A 20,010-nucleotide genomic window follows, 5' to 3' on the forward strand; every position below is an offset into this window, starting at 1 on the left:
GACTCGTCATTGCTCTACTTTACGTCCACTTTCGGCCAGGTGAGGGCGCAACTGAGAGTACCAACCTGTTTTTTTAATCGTGGATGAAAAAAGCGCCTGTCTCTTTAAGACCGGAAGTACAAGTGAAAGTCCTTATATGGCGTTTGCATAGCCTGGTCCTTGTCGTCTGTCGTCCCAACAGAATTTAACAATGTCGGATTCCCTGGCAGAAATTCCCGATGTGGAGATTGATCCAGAGGGAACCTTCAAGTACATTTTGGTTCGAGTGAAAGTGAAAAACAGCGATGTCAGCAAAAACATTGTTCGTGGTACAAAAAGTGCCGAGTATCACAGTAAGTCAACGGAAATGTCGCAGCTTTGCTCTAGTGCAGAGGTGTTGTATCTTGTATCACGGTTTTAAAGTTCACGGTTTATTTCACACTGGTTACAATGAATGCAAAACAAATTGCTGACCTTTGGCAGGTTTAGTGACATGTTAATAAAATTCAGTACATTTTCTTTTTAGGAAAGCTCGACATTTATAGCATGTCTTATTTTTTTAGGAAATTATGCAGAGAAATGCACCAGTTTAAACAAATTTAATATTAATACTTGTTATTGCTTTGACTCCATCTGAATTGCCAGGAGTGTTCTGCTGTCTGCTAATCATAAAATGAGGAGCATTGCGTTATTCTGATCTCTATCAGTTTAGGACCACAGTAGGGGAATTTGCTAAACTGGGAGTCGAACCTCGATTGATGCTCATGCATTTAAAGTGAGTACACCTGTCCCATTTTTGTAAAATCATATTTTTTTCATGGGAGAACACTGAACAAATTATACTTCTCTACAATCTATTTCTAAATAATCTATTAATGTTCAAGCCACTTGCAACATAAGTGAATACACACCTGAGTGAATTTGTTGAAATTGTGCCCAATTTGCCATTCCCTCAATTTTTGGGCCACTTTTTAACACAAGTTATAAGTCAAATTAAATCCACTTGTTTGTCTTTTATTGTGAAAATTACAAGTTCTGCAAAAATGAATGTGTGCCTTTTGTTGGTACATTAGCATCATGAGTGAGCTATTTTCAGCCGATATCTCTTTAGACCCACTCATGGCGAGCTATGAATTATTTTCAGATCATATTTTTGAGAAGGTCAAGCCAGCCGTGGAGGCCTTGGGCATGGAGTGTCAATGCCTCGGTGGAGGCAAGATAGAGCACAAGAGTCAAGAGAAAAAAATCAGGGTGTTTGGAGAGTCCACGGTAAGCCATTTTTTTCAATAGAAATTAGCCCAAAATATTAATATTGTGCATTAATAGTCATATTTATGTGTTCTTTCGGTGTGTTTTGACTACATTTGCATCTATTGAGATCTAATATAAGCGTTATATCGACAAATATGCCTTTACAAAGTCATCTTTTAGTTGTATTATTATTATTAAGGCAAAAGCCAATTTCATAAGCAGCTCCTTTTGTGTTTTCAGGGTTTCGGTAAAGCAGACCACTCCATTTCAGTAGAGAAGTTGAAGAGTGTCTTCAGCGACTACGACATCACCTGGAGTGACGACAAAAAATAAAAACGTTTCTTTACATTTGCACTATTTAAAAAGCCAGGAGTCAAACTTTTGTGATCTTTTTTATGTAATAAATACACAAAAGCACAGCACATTTCAGTGCAGGTTTTATTTTTTTATTTATTTATTTTTATGGATAGGATAGATGAGCAAGCTTTACTCAGAAATAGAATGACCCGCCCACACTTTTACTTTTAATTGACTGTAATCGCAATCAGAGGCTGAGTGCCAAGCGTAAAATCCATACAGGAAGGAAGGAGTGAGACATTCGGAATCACAGACATATCCTGTGATTTGAAGAAAGTGTTTCACTTTTTTATTTTTTTTCAAACCCAAAAGCAGTTTATTATCTTCTACTAAATCCTTTTACTCTGGGGTGGACAAACCTTTGGTTTGGGGGGCCACAATGGGTTCTAAAATTTGACAGAAGGGCCGGACTTTTTTTAATGAAAGTGAACAAAAGCATTACAATGAAATATATGTCTTTGACACACCACAATATTTAGAAAATAAAACATTAAAATTGTTTATTCATTTAATTATTTTCAAGTTCATCCGGCCGGATTAAAACGTTTAATGGGCCGCATGTGGCCCCCGGCCCGTAGTTTGCCCACACCTGGTTTAGACACTAAATAAAGGTTTTATGAGGGCGTCTTTCTTGGGATTATAATATAGTGGACTCCATTAAAATAATATTTTTGCTTAGTATATAATCACCACTACATCCTCTTCCTGGTGTTTTTTTTTGCACATTAAGTTGACTTAAGTTCCCAAAGGTGCATGTCGGCGCTTCAGCTTGGAGCCATTTTTATCGTCGCCTTCATTGTTTTGTCATGAATCTACCTTGACGTGGAATTGGAGACCTCCTCACCTTGAACGGAGGATCCAACATAGCTCGCTGGCAACACCGCTAATTATCCTGTGACCTTGAAAGGAGAAAAACAAAAGACTGCCTTCCTTCCAGGTTGCATCCTCCAACCGCAGGCCGTTTCCCGTGAATCGCCAAACTTTCCGTTAAGCCTCAAACAGGCCGGAGCAAGGAAACGTCTTCAACTGTGAGACTCCGCCCTCTTCTCGGAAAACTTAGCAGCTCCAATTTTGTCTTGGGCGGATGTGATGTTATTTGGACAAGCCCATGACAGAAAATTGGGGTTAGCAAGTTATCAGTTTCCTTCAAATAGAAACCGATGAAAATGAGGGAGTGATACATCATTGCCACTCAGTGAAGAAGGCATGGGGGGGTCGAGGGAGGGTCGTACATAACATTTCATGTTTGACGTCATACAGTTACCCTTACTTGCAATAACCGCATTAAGGCCTTGACTGCAGCCTCGTTGAGCTCTTGTTTCTTCGAGGTTCTCCCTTCAGTCTCCTCTTCAAGGAGGTAAAATGCATGCTCTATTCGGTTAAGGTTCGGGGATTGACTTGGCCTTGCATTAATAAAACAACTTAAAATAAAAAAAATGCAGTATTTATATTGAAATTGAAGTTTCCCCAAATCACTTCCTTCCTGGCCGGACGGCAACAGACGCCTACGGCACTCTGCCGGGAAACACAGTGGACCGAAAGTGTGATTGTTTACTCCGCATTTCAACACGTCATTAGAGAAACAATAGCTTTCCCACACACTGAGCCCATCAGCTGCAGCACTGCCGACTCCAGATGAAGCCTACAAATTCCTCAAGGGATCCGTCATTGTCATGAAGTAGAGGGCCTTGCTTAATGACTATTATTATTACAATGTTTCATCCACTTTGTTACATTTTGATGATTTAAAAAAATGTATAAATTCATTTGCTGCTGTACGGCACGGTGGCATCTGTCTCACAGTTCTGAGGTTAGGAGTATCAAACCAAATGGAAAATAGATGGATTGGCGTATTGATATGGGGCAAACGTCCATTCGGACAACCCTCAGGTCCTCAGGTCGAGCTAAAAAAAAATGTGTAATTTACATCTAGACCTGCTCTGTGGTGAGATTATAATTAATGAATAGTTTCATTGACGTGCGTGTGCATGTGTGCATGCATTGGTGGAGCAATGCTAAAGCTGTATTGAAAAAAAAAAGCAGATTATACGCATTATAGCTATATATTACAACATAAAATAAAAAAAATGAAAATCTCTAAAAAACCTGATGTTCTAAAAAATGTTGACATGTAAAATACATTTTAAAATACATTTAGGGACACATGGAGCCTTCTCTGATTAAAACTTGCCGTTGATCCGTGTTATAATCGAAGAATTTGTCAGTACAGACTACAGACACATAAAAAATGTTTTAATATATTCTTTATTGCAGACAAATGACCGCACCAACAACACAAGAAAAACAAACAGAAAGATAATCAAGAAATGTATTGTACGTGACGTCACATCCGGTTACAGGGCTGACGCGCGACACATGAAAATGGCAAACTGGCTACACTTCACAACTTTTACTATTGGAAAGTAATGAACATGCAGTCGTCAACGTAAGGTGAAAGCATTTAACTGCATGAGTGAAGTGACTGAGGATGACGACAGACGTTCGCGTTTAAGTCTGTAAGTACGCGAATAACGTAACGGCGATGCTATGCTAAGGTGCTACATTAAAAACAGTGGGGCTAGCATTAGCTCAAATTAGCTCAGCCATGTAATTACCGCCCCCCCCTTCACTTAAAGTCTTGAATGAAAATCCACATGTTGTTGAGCGAACTTTACAAAGCAGTTGACTCACGTCTCCAGTGACTCATGTTGTTGTTGTTGACCTTGTATCGTCCGGACAGCGTGTCCGATATCCTCCCGTAGACTGGCGACATCATGTCCCAGTCCAACAACACTTCTCTCCTTGACGAGGTGGTGCTGTGGAGCCAGGAAACCTGCCGCCGCGAGCTCAAGGCTGTCCTGCCCAAACTTACCATATCCTTCTCGGGCCGATGTCATATGACTGTCTATAAAATTAACATTAAAATCAGAAGATATCTTTATTGCTTTCTGCGTTTTTTTTTTTTGGAAGGACATTGAACCACCACCAAGTTCTCAGCTATTTGCAGGAAAACTCAGTTTCAGTATTCATGCGTTTTTATGCTTGCCAGCTCAATAACATGTTACTAGAAGGCAACAAAGCACCGTCTATTTTTTAGAGAAAAAAAATCAGCCTTGTGAATTGAATTGTTCAAATTTACAGATTTTCATTCAGTGTGTTGATGACTTGCTACTTTTTGCTGTGGTTTTCTTTAACTGCTCACACACTTTACATCACAAGTCTGACGGCTGGGATGATCATATACGTAAGATATCATACATGTATTTTTTTTTCAAGAAAATTCTGTGTGATCAATTTTATCACTGTGGCTTCATTCTCCTCCCAACTTCCGTTTAGGTGTACTGAAGATAATAACAGACCTGTTCCTCCCTCACATTGCTCTGTCAGACCTGGAAAATGAATGCTTCTCCAAAATTTTACCAAAGGTCAAATGACACACGTTTGCTGTGTAATTGTTGCATAATTGCGGTTGCTTATTCTTGATCTTTCTTTATCATATCTCCAGGCGGTGACCATGTTTGACAGTTTGATGAAAGAACTTTCAATCCAAGTTGGAGGCTTGTCCAGTCAAAACACAGAACTGTGTTCCTTACTAAGGAACATTCTGAAGGTAGATTACCTCGGCTTTATTTTATAGTCTTAGTGATTGTGTTTGTATAATAAAAATAAAAAATCCTTCTGCTTTGACACTCGATATTGATTCGACTTAATTTCCAGTCGCTGATGCAGATCATCGATGCCATGTCTGCATGCGTGCGTCACGTCTGCTCGTATGACGATGTCCCGGACCTTATGGCTATCCGCACCTTACCATCATGCATCCTGAAGGTTCTGCGAGACACTTTTCAGCACTGTAAGGTGAGTCTCTAAAGTTCAGCTGTGGCTTCGCACATTTTGGATGCTGCAATACCAAATTGAGGAATTGCATCCGTACTAGGGCGATTTTGAAAAATATTTGCTTTACAATTTTTTTTACAATTGTAATTTTATGTGCAATATTTTTTTTTACAGTCCTCTGTTCACATAAAACAAAAAATAATAATATATTACAATAAACAAGATCAGATTATTGTACTTAAATCTTTTGGTTTTAGAAGTTAGCCTTACACTAAAATAAAGGCAAACGTGAAAAGCAGTTTATATACTACATTCTTTTACTTACAATTTGACTAAGTGTGCTTTTGACATATTGTAAGTCGTTGAGTCCTTAATTTGATTACAAGTATAATGCAAACAAAATCTCATGTCAACTTTTCATATTTCTTGAAACAATGATGTAAACACACACACTCCTTAAGCACATATCTAAAAACTTGGTCACTTCAAGTTCAGAACTAACCATTTAATAACATTGTCTTGTATCCGGGGGGACCAGTTGTCATGGTAACACAAAGCTCTACCAATGACCCAACTTGCTGTCAATTGTTCATCTGTATGAAACCAACCCGTCATTGTGCTGCCTAAACGGAATGATCCAAGAAGAGAAATGAAATTTCTAGACGTACTGTCGACAGGAGAGCGAGGCGATCTACTGCGGCCGTTTGTCCCTGGTGGCTGACCTTCTGCAGAGCCTCTTCAAAGAGGCCTACGCCCTCCACAAGGCTCTGCTGGAACTCCTGGACAGGCTGTCGTTTGATAGCAGCGCCTCTGAAGAGGAGGTGTCCGACATCGTCATAGGTCGTACCAGTTGAGGAGATGACCTCCTCATGTTTTCTCGCCACCATTCTCACGATCAAGCTCATTTGTCTTCGGAATGACCGGAAATTTTTGTCCTCAGTAATTCACAGCCTCCTGGACATTTGCTCCATCATCTCGAACCTGGACATGGCGCTGCAGGCAAACACGTGGAAGTTCCTCATCAAGTCAGTGCCACAAACACTCAACATATTGAATCAAGTTCAGAAATATATTTCATATTTTATGAAGCGCATCGGATTATAAGGCGCGTTAAAACAATACTAGAACATTATGCAACAGATTTTTTTTTTTTTGAAAGTTTATCTGGCTTTGTTCCCTCGGAAACTCTGTTTAATCTTCTTTACTCGGCGCAGGTCATCTTCTTGCTTCCTCCACTTCCGTGCCATTGATTTTTTTTTAACGTTGAATTCTCACGCTGCTGCCCTTGCCCCAACTTCCACAGCGTGACTAATAGCCTTGAGCTTGAAATCCGCTGCGTAAGCATGTCTCTTTATCTGCTTTCGTTTACACACACTTCATCATAATATGTTGAAGCACGATCTCCTGACTACAGTTGCTGTAATGCTCCCAACAATCCAGATTTTAGATTTAGATTTAGATTTTAGCTCAAATGAAAGGATTTTAAGTGCGCATGTAGTCCAAAAAATATGGTAAATTATAGTTAGAAGGATGAAAATGGGATAATATTAGAATATCCATTTTTAATGTTTTATTATAAATATTGTAAATGTAAGCACTGAAATACAGTTTAGAAACAATGTTAATTATAAAATGAAATGAAAGAATATACATTATTAGTATTTATTTTCCGGGTAAATATTAATGTAAATAAGTTATCTAAAATATACATATGAAGCAAAATATTTATTATATTCATTTTTATTTTATTATCCCCCAACAAATGGTGGAAAACATGGTAATTTCTTGCTTGTTTGTTAAAAAAAATGCATGGGAAGAGGTGAAAAAATTAAATTTTATTATAAAAATAAAAAAAAAAACTGCAATTAGATTATTTTCCCCAAAAATGTAAAATGTCACGACCATGCTCAGACAGAGTCTCAAGTACCAATCGCTGGTGGAGGAGCATCTGCATCACGGCGACATCAGCTCCAGCCTGTGCGGCAACCTGTTGGCCTCCTTCCACAACGCCGTCGATCTGGCGGAGCAGATAAAACACGCCGCTCTGGAGGTTTGTGGCTGCTTGCTTGGTGATCAGCACAACTGTATCCCACTTATAGAATAATGACTGCCACTTCCTGTGTTCAACCCCTCCGTTGATGTATTTTCAAGTCAAAAGGTCTCCAGTACATATTTATCAACCGTTTTGCCTTTGTGCGCTTTTTTTTTTTGTTTTGCTAGGAGGCAACGCAGAGCGCAGAACACAAGCTGTTCCTGAAAACTGCAAAGATGTGCAGATTTTTTGCCAACACTTTGGTTCATTACGTAAAGGTAAAAAAGAAAAAAAAAGTCATGTCGTAATCATCGCCAACTTCAAAATACCGTTCACGTGGCTCTTTTAACAGGAATTTAAGGCTTTCTTAACAAAGTCTTGCGGAAGCTTTCATCAAATGTACCTCCAGATTATCAGGTACATGTGATCTGCTTTATGTTACGGCACCAGATGCGTTATTTATCTTGGCCCGTTTGAGCAATGTGGAAATGTGTCACTGTCTTCCAGTAAATTCCCTCCCAGCTTGTGCGCTCCAGCGTTGCCGCCGTCTCTTTCCGAGGAGCTCAACGCGGCGGTCGTCGTTCCCATGGATGCGCTTCTTTTTCAGCTCTTGCCTCTCAGGCCTTTTGCTGAAGTCGTCTTGCAAGAAGACCCGCGTGAGTTTGTTGCCAACTCATATTTAAGACGAGGCAAATTCCACGACACAACACCAAATATGTCACAAAGCAACATGAATACTGAAATAATTCTGATCTCGTCTGAATTGACCCACTTGCAGGAAGCCGTGAATTTATTTTGTTGTCTGAATGGCAACATGTTTCTCCCGTCTAATGGAAGAGCATTTTATTTTTCTACATGTCACGATATGTCGCTGCCATAAAAAGATGAACGACGATATATTTGTAATTCATAAATAACTTTCGGACAAATGACGTGAAATTGTATGATTTTCCTCAACACCCCAGGATTTCCTCAAGTGTTTTTTTTTTTTGTTTTTTTTTTTATCGTTGCATTGTATTTCAAACTAGAAATTCAATTTCTTTTTTTTTTTATTCAAAATTTTAAGGGTCATTAAAATTTGTTTTAAATATAATTGTACATTTTAGAGAAAATGCATTTTAAAATTCAGAGATATTAATTAATAAATTATTATTATATAATTTAATCGCACATGCATGCACCATGTCGACTGACTTAATTAATAATAAAGTGAACACGTTGCATATTCATTGTCAGGCATTTGCAAATTCACCTATTCACAAATTTCCGGCAGGGGCACCTAATCCACCATTAGTTGCCCCCCAAAAAAAGGTTTGTATTTTATTTATTTATTTATTTTTTTACAAGTCAGAATTTTATTTATTTATCTATTTATTTATTTATTTCAATTTGTGGCAAAATCCTGTGAGCTTATGAACTTTTCCACACAGGGCTAAGTCAGCAGCATGAGCTTCCTCAGTGTCTTCTGCTGGTAAACGTGCTGGATCAGTCGGCCTCCCAGCCTGAGGAGGTGCTGCAGCTTTGGTACGCTGGCAGTCAGTTTTCAGAGGAAGCGCCCAGGTAAAGTTGCTTCATGCAGGCTCATTTAAATAAAAAAAAAAAAGGGAGCATGATTAAACTTTTAGAAGGTCATGTCTTTCCAGGCTTCCTCTCTACCAGGCGGTTTTTTGTAGTTTCCAACGTTGCTATGCTGAGCGGAAGCTGCCGGTGTTGTTGCCGGGGGTGATGATGAAAGGGCAGGCCCAAGTTCGGGTGTCTCTGCATCGTCACGTTTGTGTGCACCTCTGCGCCAGCATCGCTGTTCTTTCTCCACTATATTTCTCTGTTCTGGTGAGTTGTAAACGCATAAAAGCCAGCCTGCATTGAAAGCAGCTCCAAGAGCCATTAAAAAAAAAAATGCACTTACTTTAAGGCTGCTCACTCGACGAGGCCTGTGGCCAATATTTCAAATAGTGGCTATGTCCCAAATTTCACTTTTGAGTATTTGGTGTGAAGTCTAGTGTTTGTTTTTTTTATTATCCTGACTGTAATCTCATTTTGACTCCTGGCGAGGGATTTCCTCTCATTCATTACAAGCAAGTTCCACTTTCATTTTTTCCGGTTTTTACTTCATTTCGTGATAACATTTTCTCCCTCTGTTTACAATGCAGCCCCCCCACCCCAAATATCATTGTAACTCTTTTTTTTTCCTTTTTTCCCCCCCTTGCAGGAGCGGTGCTTGGTGGATGCCACGCTGCAGGCTGACACTCAGACTGCTCTGTTGGCCACAGATGTGTGGTGCTTCACTGCACGGTGTGGAAGACTTACTCTTAAGATGACAAAATAACACTTTTATTTTCTTCATTTTTGTTCTCATTTTCTAGGTATGGAACAGCAGAACTTTGCCTCCATCATGTCCTCCTCATTGCTCACCTGGTGAGTATTCTGTGGGACCCCCCCCCCCCCACCCCCCATTGGCCCAAATTATGAAGTTTAGGTGTTGCACTCTTGATGACAGCTTTGATATCTGATAATGCAAAATTTGTTATTTAGCTACCTGAGACATGCAAGTATTCGAAGCACCTCTCAGTGCTGTATGGATGCTAAAATAACAAAATCTCATAATCTCTCCGCGGGGTCCCCAGCGGCACCCCGACCGAGGTGACGATTGATGTCGTCGGAACACCTTTTCCATAATCCCTTAAATTCAGGCCCATCTCACACATTTGCAGACAATCTCAGAACCCCCTCTGGTTCTTCACACTACCATTGAGCACCCTTCTCTTTGCTTCTGCCCCCTCAGGTGAAAACCTGCTCAGCTGAATCCTACCGGAAGTCCCACTTGGGCTTGCTGCTCCGACGCATGCTTTTCCTCATGACGCCCAGCCACCAGGTTCGCGGGATTCACATACACTCGTCCTGCTATTCAGGGGAGAGGGGAAGAGACTTGCTGGGAATTTAGGAAAAACTGCAAGTAAGCGATATCCGCGCCTCCAAACTAAAATTGTTTCGAATTGCCTTTGTTAATAATTTAATTATTTGATCTGTAAAAATACCACATAAAGTGTGATTCCAAAACACTTTAAAATTATGTCGAACTTATTTTACAATAGAACGTTGAACAATAAGAAAAGCAAATTAGTGAATAGTAATCCAAGAATGGGTGGGTGGGGATCCATTGTATTTGTGATCGTACTATTTATTTATTATATATATATATACATTTATTTATTTTTTTCAATATAGATAGAATTCCTTGCCAAAATCCCTCCATCCAAGGCTGAAAATCTCCCAATATGGCGTCACATCCTCCTCAGAGCTCTTTCAAATGATGCCCGTCAACGCGTGGAGGCGGACATCATCGCTTTAACTCAAAACATTTTGACCGACTGGCAGAGTGGAGGCTACAAACTTGGCCAAGTGGCCAAAGTGGTGAGGACAGTCGGAATGAGAGTCCAACACTGCTGGGAACTTTAAGTAAAGGGAGGATGCATGATGATGGAACTGGTGTCATTTCCAGAATGCGGTGCTACACTGCCTCCTAGTGGTTGTTCAAGGAAAGTCACCTCTTGAGGAGCGGTGCGTGTCATCGGCGTCGAGGATGGTCACACAACTGTGGCAGAGAATCACACCACATCAGGTGACGCACGCATGCTCATTTCACATGCCATTCGGGAATAATCTGAAATACGCTTTAACCTCTGCTACAAAAGTGACCGCACTTTTTAGGTTCATCCTGAAATTTAAACTTGAAGCTAAGTGTCATTGTTTAATACTGTCTCCATGTCACACTTGTCTCTGTAATGTGCAGGTGCAGACTCACAATGTGCTGCACATCACTCTGCAGCTCCTTTTGTCAATAACGGCAGTTTTAGTGAAAAACGTGGAACCTCCTGTTCTTATTCAGGTGTGTGTAAATTTAAGATTTACATTGACCACATAGTGGAGGTTGTGCATTAATGACGTTTTTGTGTGTGTGTGTTTTAGGCCCTGGTGTGTGTTGACGCTGCAGTGTCTCAGAAGTGTGCCGATGTGCTGCTTCTGGCCGCTCTGGAATTCCTTTCATCACTGGGGAATATCTTTATCCCTCCTGAAAACCAGGTACTGACGCCGACCAATCATAACGCTGCACAATCGTGTTGGTTGAAGTTGTCGTACTGACTTGGGACTTTTCTGGCCATAGAGTGAAATTGTTCCCCGGTTGAGCAACCTGTTTGGAGCGCTGTTAGCACCAAGTTCCTCCTGGTTGCTCCATCATCACGCTTTGGAGGCTTTTGCTCATTTTGCGGAGGTACAGCAAGAGCTCCATTAACAATGTTACACATTTTTAACACAGATTTTTTACCAATCGTCACACCTGTTGATATTGAAGGTCACAAACCACGAAGAGGTCATTTCCTGTAGTTTGTGTGAGGAAGACACCAAAAGCAAGGTGGTGAATTTTCTGAGCAAGGTAAGAGAAGCCTACATTTGTCAGTGAATGTCTATAAGAAGACTGCTTTTGAATGTGACCGCGTTCTGCTGTAGACTATAATTACACCGGAAGAAGTCACAGACGCGAGGCGAGGAAGAATCGAAGCGGAGAAGAATATTTTAGAGCAACACAACCAGAGGCTGGACACCCTAAAACAGGTTTCCATGGAACTTTTTACTCCATCTGTGACTCATTCAGAGGTTAGTAACATACTTGGTGATATTAGATTTAGAATTGTTTTATGTTTTGGAATGGTTTTTTTAAGACATTTTGTTGGCCATGGAAAATTGTTTTATTTATTATTACAATAATGATATTAATAAGGATATTTTTTTAAAGAAAAGTGTCTTATTGCAATTTTTCTATTTGGAAAGGTACATTTTTTTGTTCAATATTTATTTTCGCCCTCGTTTATCACTCAGCCGCAAGCCAAACGAGCCCGGCAGGAGAGCGGCAGAGACGAGGAGTACAGCCGCAACATGCAAACAGCCGAAACCGCCTTGAGGGCTCTCCAAGCGCTCGCAACAGGCAACACGGGCACACAGGAGCCACCTCCACCTCCGCCTCCTGCGTGGCTGGCATCCAGAATACGAGCGCTGCATGTGCTTCTCAATGACATAAGCTCTGCCATTTCCACAAACTCGTCCATATGACCTTTTCTTTTTGTATAGGAAAAAGCATTTAAACTGCTGAAGCTGCTTGTCTTATTTTTTTATGTATCAGTCTTTACTGATGATTAAATATTTGAATAGAAAGTTTTTTTTTTTTTTCCTTCTGAGATCTGAATACTTTTGAGTGAAATCCGGGATACAATTAATACCATCAAACTGTTGTACAGCTAAATCTCAATACTTTAAGATATTAGGGAGCAATTATTTTAGTACGTCAAGTGAAGCTGGTATAGATTTACTGCACATTCTAGTATTTTGTGATATATTTTTTTAATTTAATGAGATGCAGATTATGAGTTATAAATTAGGACATGACAGTTGATATGAGCCCAAAAAAATGTCAAAAATACAATATTGACCATAAAAAACTAAAATGCAAGAAATGCTCATGATACATGGCTGCATTTGCAAAGCAAGGCCCGAAAAAAAAGATATAAAATGGTTTCTTAAACGCTTTATTACTTCACCAGCAACCTCCCCAAAAAAGCCACTAATAAATTAATCTAACGCATATTTCACATTCATTCAAAGTGCAACAAGTCCTCTGGACATAAAACCTGACACATCACATGCCCTTAGCAAAGTTGGCATATTTTTTTTCCCACCATATGTTCAGTCGGCAACATCCGCGTCCATTGGCAAGCAATCAAAAATGGCTTCATTTACACCCGCCCACCACCTTTCTGATCAGCATTGATTCCTTCCAGTTGAATAAACAAAGGCAAGTCATTCTTGCGTTGAAAATCAGAGTTGGTACATCTTAAGGGTTTCTTTTATTTTATTTGAGTGTTCCAGAGTGGGTTCTTGGAAAACGTCATCCCCAACCATTTTCATCTTCCCAGTTCAGGTCGTCCCCATCGCCCCAACCGTCTGCTTCACCCTGTGATACAGAAAGACACGTTTTCATTGGCCACCGTTGATTTGTTAGCTTCTATCCAATCACTCCCAATACAACAAGCAATATGATATTCCCACGGTGTGACTTCATCTCTACATCCATTTGGCACACTGAAAGGTAGAGCTGATTTAGTGCATTGACGTGCGAGGTGCATCATTCAACGTTCACACTTGCGATAGACCGATTATCGGCCGGGCCAATTATCGGGCTCAATATAATAACACTCGCATTAACACCCACTCACAATTTTGAATTTACAATGAACCTAAAATGTATTTATTGGCAATGTGGAATGACAGACAGATTACGCAGCGACACCATGTTGTCCACTCACCTCCGCCACACTGGCAGCGGCAAACTTGGCCGACAGCATTGTTGTTGTGTCGAGAGCAGCGTTGTGTGATGTTAGCGCGGCGTCGCCGCTCGCGCTCAGTATGAGCAAAGCCGAAGAAGACAGCTTGATATCCGGCACCATGTCTGCAAACAAATCCAGCTCTGGGTCTACTTCTTGCCGCTGCTTCTTCTTCACCTTGATGGTGAACTCTTCCCCGAGACCTCCCATGTCCTCACGAGTCAGTAGACCTGCAGGCTTGGGGTCTAATGAGGCCCGATTGGCCAGTCGTGCCGTGGAGCTCAGTTTGAGGGGTTTGGAAGCTCCCAGTCTTAGCGGTTCAGTGGTTTGTCCACCAGGGGGCGTTGTGAATACAACCGGAGCTGCAGGAGAGGCCTCGCTGCTGGCTTCGGTGTCCTCAAAGTCATCCCAAGGCTCTTCTTCAGCTTCAACTGTCTGATGTGGTATGGCTGCATCCGAGGCCTCGATGAGGATGCGGACCGGCTGGCTCTTGCTGTCCTCGCCTTCGTCGGGATCGCTCCAGTCGGGCCAGTCCTCTCCGCGGCCTTTGGCTGAGTGCGCTGCCTCCTCTGGGCTGGAAGAGTCGGTGTCACCGTGCTGACGGAATCCATTTAAGGAAAGAAACGTCGGTTTACTGATACCTGTAACGCAAATACGCTTTCCTGTTACAAAAAAAAAAAAACAGCTTGTTTCTTTACATTATTTTATGTTTTTACAAAAAAAAAACAGACAAAAAAAAAACAACGGAACCCGAAAAAAATTAAAGCGTTAACTCCGGAGATTAATCAATGTTTTTCTAACTCGTTAAAATATTTAAACGAAGTTAAATCAGTTTGATTTACTTAAAAAATTATTTACATATGTTACAATTCAGCACATCATCTCAGAAAAAAACACACAAACTTGCAAACCAACACTGTTGGAGTGTGGTGCCTGTGGGCAGTTTTGAGAAATATTTCTAAGAAAAATGCCTGTAAAGAGGTCTGCATTTAGATTATAGTCAAAGAAATCTATTTAGAACAGTCTTTGAATTAAATATACTTCATATTTGGTGATTTTGCATTCATTCCAAGATATTATTCAATTAAATATCTGTTAAAAGATAAAAAAAAAATTGTAGTTGAAAAATGGGATTAATCACAATTAATTATGGAAATTTTTTGTGATTAATTTGTTAAAAGATTTAATTGCTTGACAGCGCTACTTTTTACACATGACTTTACCATTTTTTTTCCTGATTAAAAACAACATGGCTGCAACTATCAACTATTTTCAGATTTGATTATTCTACCATTGATCCTGTCGATTAGTCAGATAAAAAAAAAAATTTGCATTATAACGCAATACAAAATATTTGTCGCCAAACCATCCAATCGACACTGACTGTAGTATTTGTGACGTGATAGTGGCGAGTGACGTGTGCATCAGCCAATTAGAGTGTAGTTGCCTGTTAACTCAGGTATGAATCAAGTCCATGTTTCTTTGGTTGTTCAATAAGTCGTTAAAATTGCGCTGTGACTAAAACTAAACAAGTTGTTCATTAAAAGGAAATCAAAAAGCCTGCAAAATAAATTTGCACCATCCCACGTTGTCATACCTGATGTCGGTTCCAGCATGTAGCTTCTCGAAATCTCCCTTCTGCCCCCAAATCGTTCCGTGGTGCCCTTAAGCTCTTCAGGTGGTCTGGGGAACAAATTCAAACCCTTGGAAGGCTGCTCCATCTGAGGGAAGGAGCCTGCGATGATGTGGACGGGTGACGCTACAATCACAAGATAAAAACGTTCATCCTCCCCCTGAACTGGCGATTTAAAATGGCCGCTCTTGTCAATGGCTGACTTACTTTCCGGCGTGGCCTCTGCTGACCTGCTGAATTTGGGAGTGGAGCGTTTAAAGACCTTAGTTCTTTCTCCTCCCACCACCACCTGAGCGCCAAGCAAAGGCACCAACACGGCCAGACTCTGCAGCGTCATGGCAACCAGAGTGTCGTCGGTGTCTCTCATCCCGAGCAAAACCTACATGGGGAAGAATTACAAAAAAAAAATCACTGCTTTTTCTTTGTGTTTGTGCAAGGATGTCATCATGAAGTGACAACATACCTGAGGTAAAATCTGAGTCTTCAGCTCCTCGTGGGAAAAGAACTGAGCGTAGATGTGGATGTGCACCAACAACACCATCCGCACGTGCTCCTCGTTGACTTTGAAGAGCTTGAGCAGCTGCGGGATGACGTGCTTACGGTAAAGGCCCACAGACAGCAGGCATTCCTCACCGCTGCTGCAATCTGCGACGGCACACGAGACGAGGCGCTTGTCGTGAGTGAATTCCTCCGAGCGCCTTTCGTCTTACCCTTCTTTGGCTTGAGGAGATGCGGCAGAAAGCTTTTGACCGCCATCGGCTCGGCAAACACCAAGGAGTTGAGAAGTTTGGGGACGAGACGGGTGGCCGTCAGCTCTTCGGGAAGGCTCTGGACTCGGTCGAGAAGAAATCTGTGCAAACGTAAGAGCCGATTCATTTCAAATTGTGCGTGCCAGTGGTTAGCACGTCCGCCTCACACTTTGGAGACAATCTGGAATTAGACAACAGCAAAACTACCCAATTGAAATTCAACCCGAAAAATAATCCCGCTCCTCACTTGAAGAACTCGTTTTTTTCTTCCTCCGTCTTCAGCGTGAGGCTGGTCAGAAAGTTCATCACTTCCAGAAAGTCGTTCCTGCGCACATGAACAAGCGTATGAACAAATGACGGCTCGGCGAGCGACGGGGCGGCCCACGGCGAGCGCACCTGAAAAAATCATGAGTCAGCAGGGAGCTGAGGGCCGGCCGACACGAGGGGTCAGAGTTCAGCGGGCCCGCCTGCAGCGTCTTTTTCAGACTGTCGGACAGCTCCTGCGACGCTGGAGGGGAGGGACGAGCAAACGGCTTTATGTTCAGAAACATGTCACGTTTACCGGGAAAAGGGTGAGGTCACTTTACTCACCGTAACCGTTCAAGAGAGGCAGGAGGGCCTGCAGCATGGAGCCAAACGAGTAACAGTCCCGAGAGTGGGCGTGTTTATCTGGAAGCATTTTAAAGCCCTCCACCTGAAAACAAGATTTTTCTTTAGGACTCCAAAAGTCTCTTGGAGAATGTGTGTGTGTGTGTGTGTGTGTGTGTGTGTGTGTGTGTGTGTGTGTCGTTCGCTGACCTGCTCCTCTGGTGGAACACAGCTGGCGTTTCTCACGCTCTGAATGCTCACAAGAAACTGAGGAAAAGAGAACATCGCGCGTCATGTAGATGTATATTTTAGGACAGTTTTTCTCTCCACCCAAAACATAAAATAGATATAAAAAGTCTACACACCCCTGTTCAAATGCTAGATTTTGGTTGGGTTTAAAAAAAAAAAAAAAAAAAAAAAACTGAGACCAAGCTAAATATTTCCAAAACCTTTTGAGAGGGGAGGTAAAAATAACCAAGATAATGAGGTTGCAAAAGTGTTCACACCCTCTCAAAACTTGGCTATGGCAGTGTTCGGCATTAACCATTCACAATCAGACTCATGCTCTAGCTACCCAAGTCTTATTTAAAGTGGTTCTGATGTTCTAGTCGGCGTCCTGTCATCTTAGCAGTCACCTCATACAAAACAAGTGATGATGCGCAGAGAGATTCCATCAGTCAAGGGTTCTAAAATTTGCTTTTTCCTGGAAGATCTTTGCTCCAGCTGTTGTGAAATGCGATATATAAATGAAGTTGTATTGTGTTGTATGTTGGGAGGTCAACCTTAATGTGAGGGTTGTATTCTATTAATTTAATAATCAATAACGCCACAAATCTTGCTTTAAGAAACATTTTCTGACATACAGCAACTTATGAATCTCTTGAAGTGCAAGACATCGCACGGTCAATTTGTTTTTTGTTTTTTCTTCTAACGTCATCATACCTCTGGAGTTGCTTCCGAGAACTTGCAGACTGTCTCCATCCCTCCCAGTTTCCAATGTCCATCTTCACTGACAAATACAGACGAGATGCACACGTTGTTGTGGCTTGATTTCCCCTGGCGGTTCAGGGTGACGGGTTAGCGAACATTCCATTTTTTTTTTTTTTTGCAATAAAATTGTAGCTCACTCTCTCGTGCAGAAAGACAAGTGCCTGCAGGAGGTCGTAGATTCCAGCGCAAATCTCTTCGGGCGAGAGCCCGTCCAGCAGCAGCTCCAGAGGCTTGACTCGCTCCGTCACCAAGTGGATGCTGCCGTCCTGCACCGAGCACGACAGGAAGCGCAGCAGGCACGGGTGCCTCAGGGTCTTCAGGTGCTACGGCGGAAGTGAGTTGCATGGCATTCAAAAGGCGTATATTTCACTTTTTTCTATCCTTATAATCATCTTGTAGACTTTTATATCACTGATTGGGCTGAGATTTGTAACTGACCTGTACGGCCTCCCAACGATAACACTGGTTTAGAAATTGCAACAAATAAACATACCTTAGCTGCTTTATTGACCTTATCTTCATTGCCACGCTTGTGGACAAACACGGAAGCGGCCCTCCCATCCTGGAGCACCGCCGAGAACATGGTGAGACCGAAGGGGAGGCTCAGGAGCGGCTCCTCTGGCGTGCAGCTCCGCACGGCACTGCTCTCCGCGCCCATGTCCCCTCACCTTCCACCGCACCGCACCTGAAGGAGGCCGTGCGCAAAGTCACTCACCTGGACATGAATGGGCTCTTTACACAGATTCCCGTGACGTCATATCCGTTGTGGATAATATCGTGGTTCACCCTCTTGCACGTTTTAAAAATCTTTCAGCAAAAAGGCTTTTTTGTTTTGTTTTAACCTGAACCAGAGAGCATGTACACATCCCATATCTGTATATTTGTCTTTAGTTGACACTAATAATGCTAAAGACACAGATTTATAATAACAATCACAATTATGATAATAGAGAACTTGGATACACGCCAAACACAATTCTAGAAATGTTCGATTTGAAAAACAAAAATGTTGATCGTAACATTAATACAATACCATGCGCATATGCTATCGTTAACCGGGATTGTTTATCAACATACTGATAATCGGTTGGTGAGCTATGTTCCTTCATTTTCAAGTAAGAAAATTAGATTAGGCAAGTCCTGTAAACACGGCGTACACAACACATTTTTGTTATTGTTTGCTTTTTTTCAAAATCAAGCCGTATTTCGGCAACACGAGAAATTTCGTGCAAAGCCATCATTACGCACATGCGCCACTTTGTAAGCTTCATTTACCTGCTTGACTCCTCTGGCAGCGAGGACGAGTTTAGCCAGCCTCGCTAGTTGTCTCGCCAGCTGGCCATTGCTACGACTCGCCGTAGCACGGGCCGCGTCCAAACTACCAAACGTCGCTTTATAAGACTTATTAATTCACGCGACTAAATGGTCAAGTTGTTGTTTAAAAAAATGAAAGAAACCGAAATTCGTTTCATTTGGACAACGCTAACGTGCTGTAAACACGGACATTTCCGGTATAGATGAACCCATCAGATACGGGGGTGATACATTCACGCTTAAAAAAACGTTTTTGTCCGATTTGTCTGATTTTAGACATATTAATACAGTGATTTATATAATAAACTATTATAAACAAAAAAAAAACAAATCAGGTTCTGAGAATTTCTAGGTGATAAAATACACCGGGACGATAAAAATAACTCCCCCTTGTTTTCAGTGTTAATGGTCTCGACTCCAGTGGTGTGAGGTTGTGACGCAATTGCAAACGACTTCTTCCATATGGAAGCCCTTTTTTGATTAGTTATTGAACTTATTAAAATATTGTTTTATTAAAAAAAATATAACTTGATTTTACGTTGCACTGGACACTTTTTAAATTGTTCATTTGTTGGGGGGGAATCTTTGGGTGTAGTTGATGTAAAATTCATTCTATTAATAGTGTATTTGCCCATGTAATTTATTTTAGGAAAAATGGTTGGAAAAACAAAACAAAAACACAAGACTCCAGTTTCCTCAATTGAACCTTTCCAGTATACAATGACCAGGTTGACTAAGAATATGGACAGACAAGAAGGGAAAAAATGTATTACTTATTAATTAAGCATACTGTATTGCGTATTTTTCTGTTTTGGTCACTGTCCCCTTTTTCAGGTGATTGCATTCACAATATGTGATTATAAGAATGGGTGAGTTTAAGAAAAAAGTCAGACTTCAGCAACAAAA

At 41.2% G+C, this 20,010-nt stretch overlaps 3 protein-coding genes across 5 annotated transcripts; 2 read left to right on the top strand and 1 right to left on the bottom strand.

The window, feature by feature from the left end:
* The first annotated feature begins 127 nt into the window (after nucleotides 1-127).
* LOC148324819 (14 kDa phosphohistidine phosphatase) lies at nucleotides 128-1,649 on the top strand. The gene is made up of 3 exons (XM_088313405.1): nucleotides 128-332; nucleotides 1,124-1,248; nucleotides 1,471-1,649. The coding sequence occupies exons 1-3, from the start codon at nucleotides 191-193 to the stop codon at nucleotides 1,561-1,563; spliced, it is 360 nt and encodes a 119-aa protein (XP_088169531.1). The 5' UTR covers nucleotides 128-190; the 3' UTR covers nucleotides 1,564-1,649.
* A 2,292-nt stretch (nucleotides 1,650-3,941) lies between these two features.
* On the top strand, nucleotides 3,942-12,854 carry firrm (fignl1 interacting regulator of recombination and mitosis). 3 transcript variants are annotated; one of them, XM_088313406.1, is made up of 25 exons: nucleotides 3,942-4,103; nucleotides 4,328-4,459; nucleotides 4,791-4,831; nucleotides 4,924-5,012; nucleotides 5,093-5,197; nucleotides 5,305-5,445; nucleotides 6,102-6,264; nucleotides 6,365-6,449; nucleotides 7,336-7,474; nucleotides 7,645-7,734; nucleotides 7,809-7,873; nucleotides 7,964-8,112; nucleotides 8,887-9,016; nucleotides 9,085-9,286; nucleotides 9,666-9,748; nucleotides 9,820-9,871; nucleotides 10,239-10,328; nucleotides 10,682-10,867; nucleotides 10,956-11,075; nucleotides 11,247-11,342; nucleotides 11,423-11,536; nucleotides 11,619-11,726; nucleotides 11,808-11,888; nucleotides 11,963-12,109; nucleotides 12,332-12,854. In XM_088313406.1, the coding sequence occupies exons 2-25, from the start codon at nucleotides 4,362-4,364 to the stop codon at nucleotides 12,560-12,562; spliced, it is 2,805 nt and encodes a 934-aa protein (XP_088169532.1). In that variant the 5' UTR covers nucleotides 3,942-4,103; nucleotides 4,328-4,361; the 3' UTR covers nucleotides 12,563-12,854. The 3 variants fall into 3 exon arrangements, with proteins under 3 accessions (XP_088169532.1, XP_088169534.1, XP_088169533.1); XM_088313408.1 differs by having other exon boundaries at nucleotides 11,963-12,067; XM_088313407.1 differs by having other exon boundaries at nucleotides 9,100-9,286.
* Nucleotides 12,855-13,019: 165 nt separating this feature from the next.
* Nucleotides 13,020-19,305, bottom strand: scyl3 (SCY1-like, kinase-like 3). Its single transcript, XM_088313409.1, has 14 exons — nucleotides 19,066-19,305; nucleotides 18,284-18,475; nucleotides 17,928-18,113; nucleotides 17,743-17,856; nucleotides 17,011-17,067; nucleotides 16,804-16,906; nucleotides 16,609-16,720; nucleotides 16,460-16,537; nucleotides 16,174-16,313; nucleotides 15,927-16,108; nucleotides 15,671-15,842; nucleotides 15,428-15,589; nucleotides 13,813-14,471; nucleotides 13,020-13,460 (listed from the first exon to the last, which is right to left on the bottom strand). Exons 2-14 carry the CDS (start codon nucleotides 18,446-18,448, stop codon nucleotides 13,395-13,397), a joined length of 2,196 nt encoding a protein of 731 aa, XP_088169535.1. The 5' UTR covers nucleotides 18,449-18,475; nucleotides 19,066-19,305; the 3' UTR covers nucleotides 13,020-13,394.
* Between the last annotated feature and the right edge of the window lie 705 nt (nucleotides 19,306-20,010).

This window comes from Idiotropiscis lumnitzeri, chromosome 13 (assembly GCF_059441095.1).
Source record: "Idiotropiscis lumnitzeri isolate Australia: NSW breed Sydney's pygmy pipehorse chromosome 13, RoL_Ilum_1.0, whole genome shotgun sequence".
Taxonomy (NCBI): domain Eukaryota; kingdom Metazoa; phylum Chordata; class Actinopteri; order Syngnathiformes; family Syngnathidae; genus Idiotropiscis; species Idiotropiscis lumnitzeri.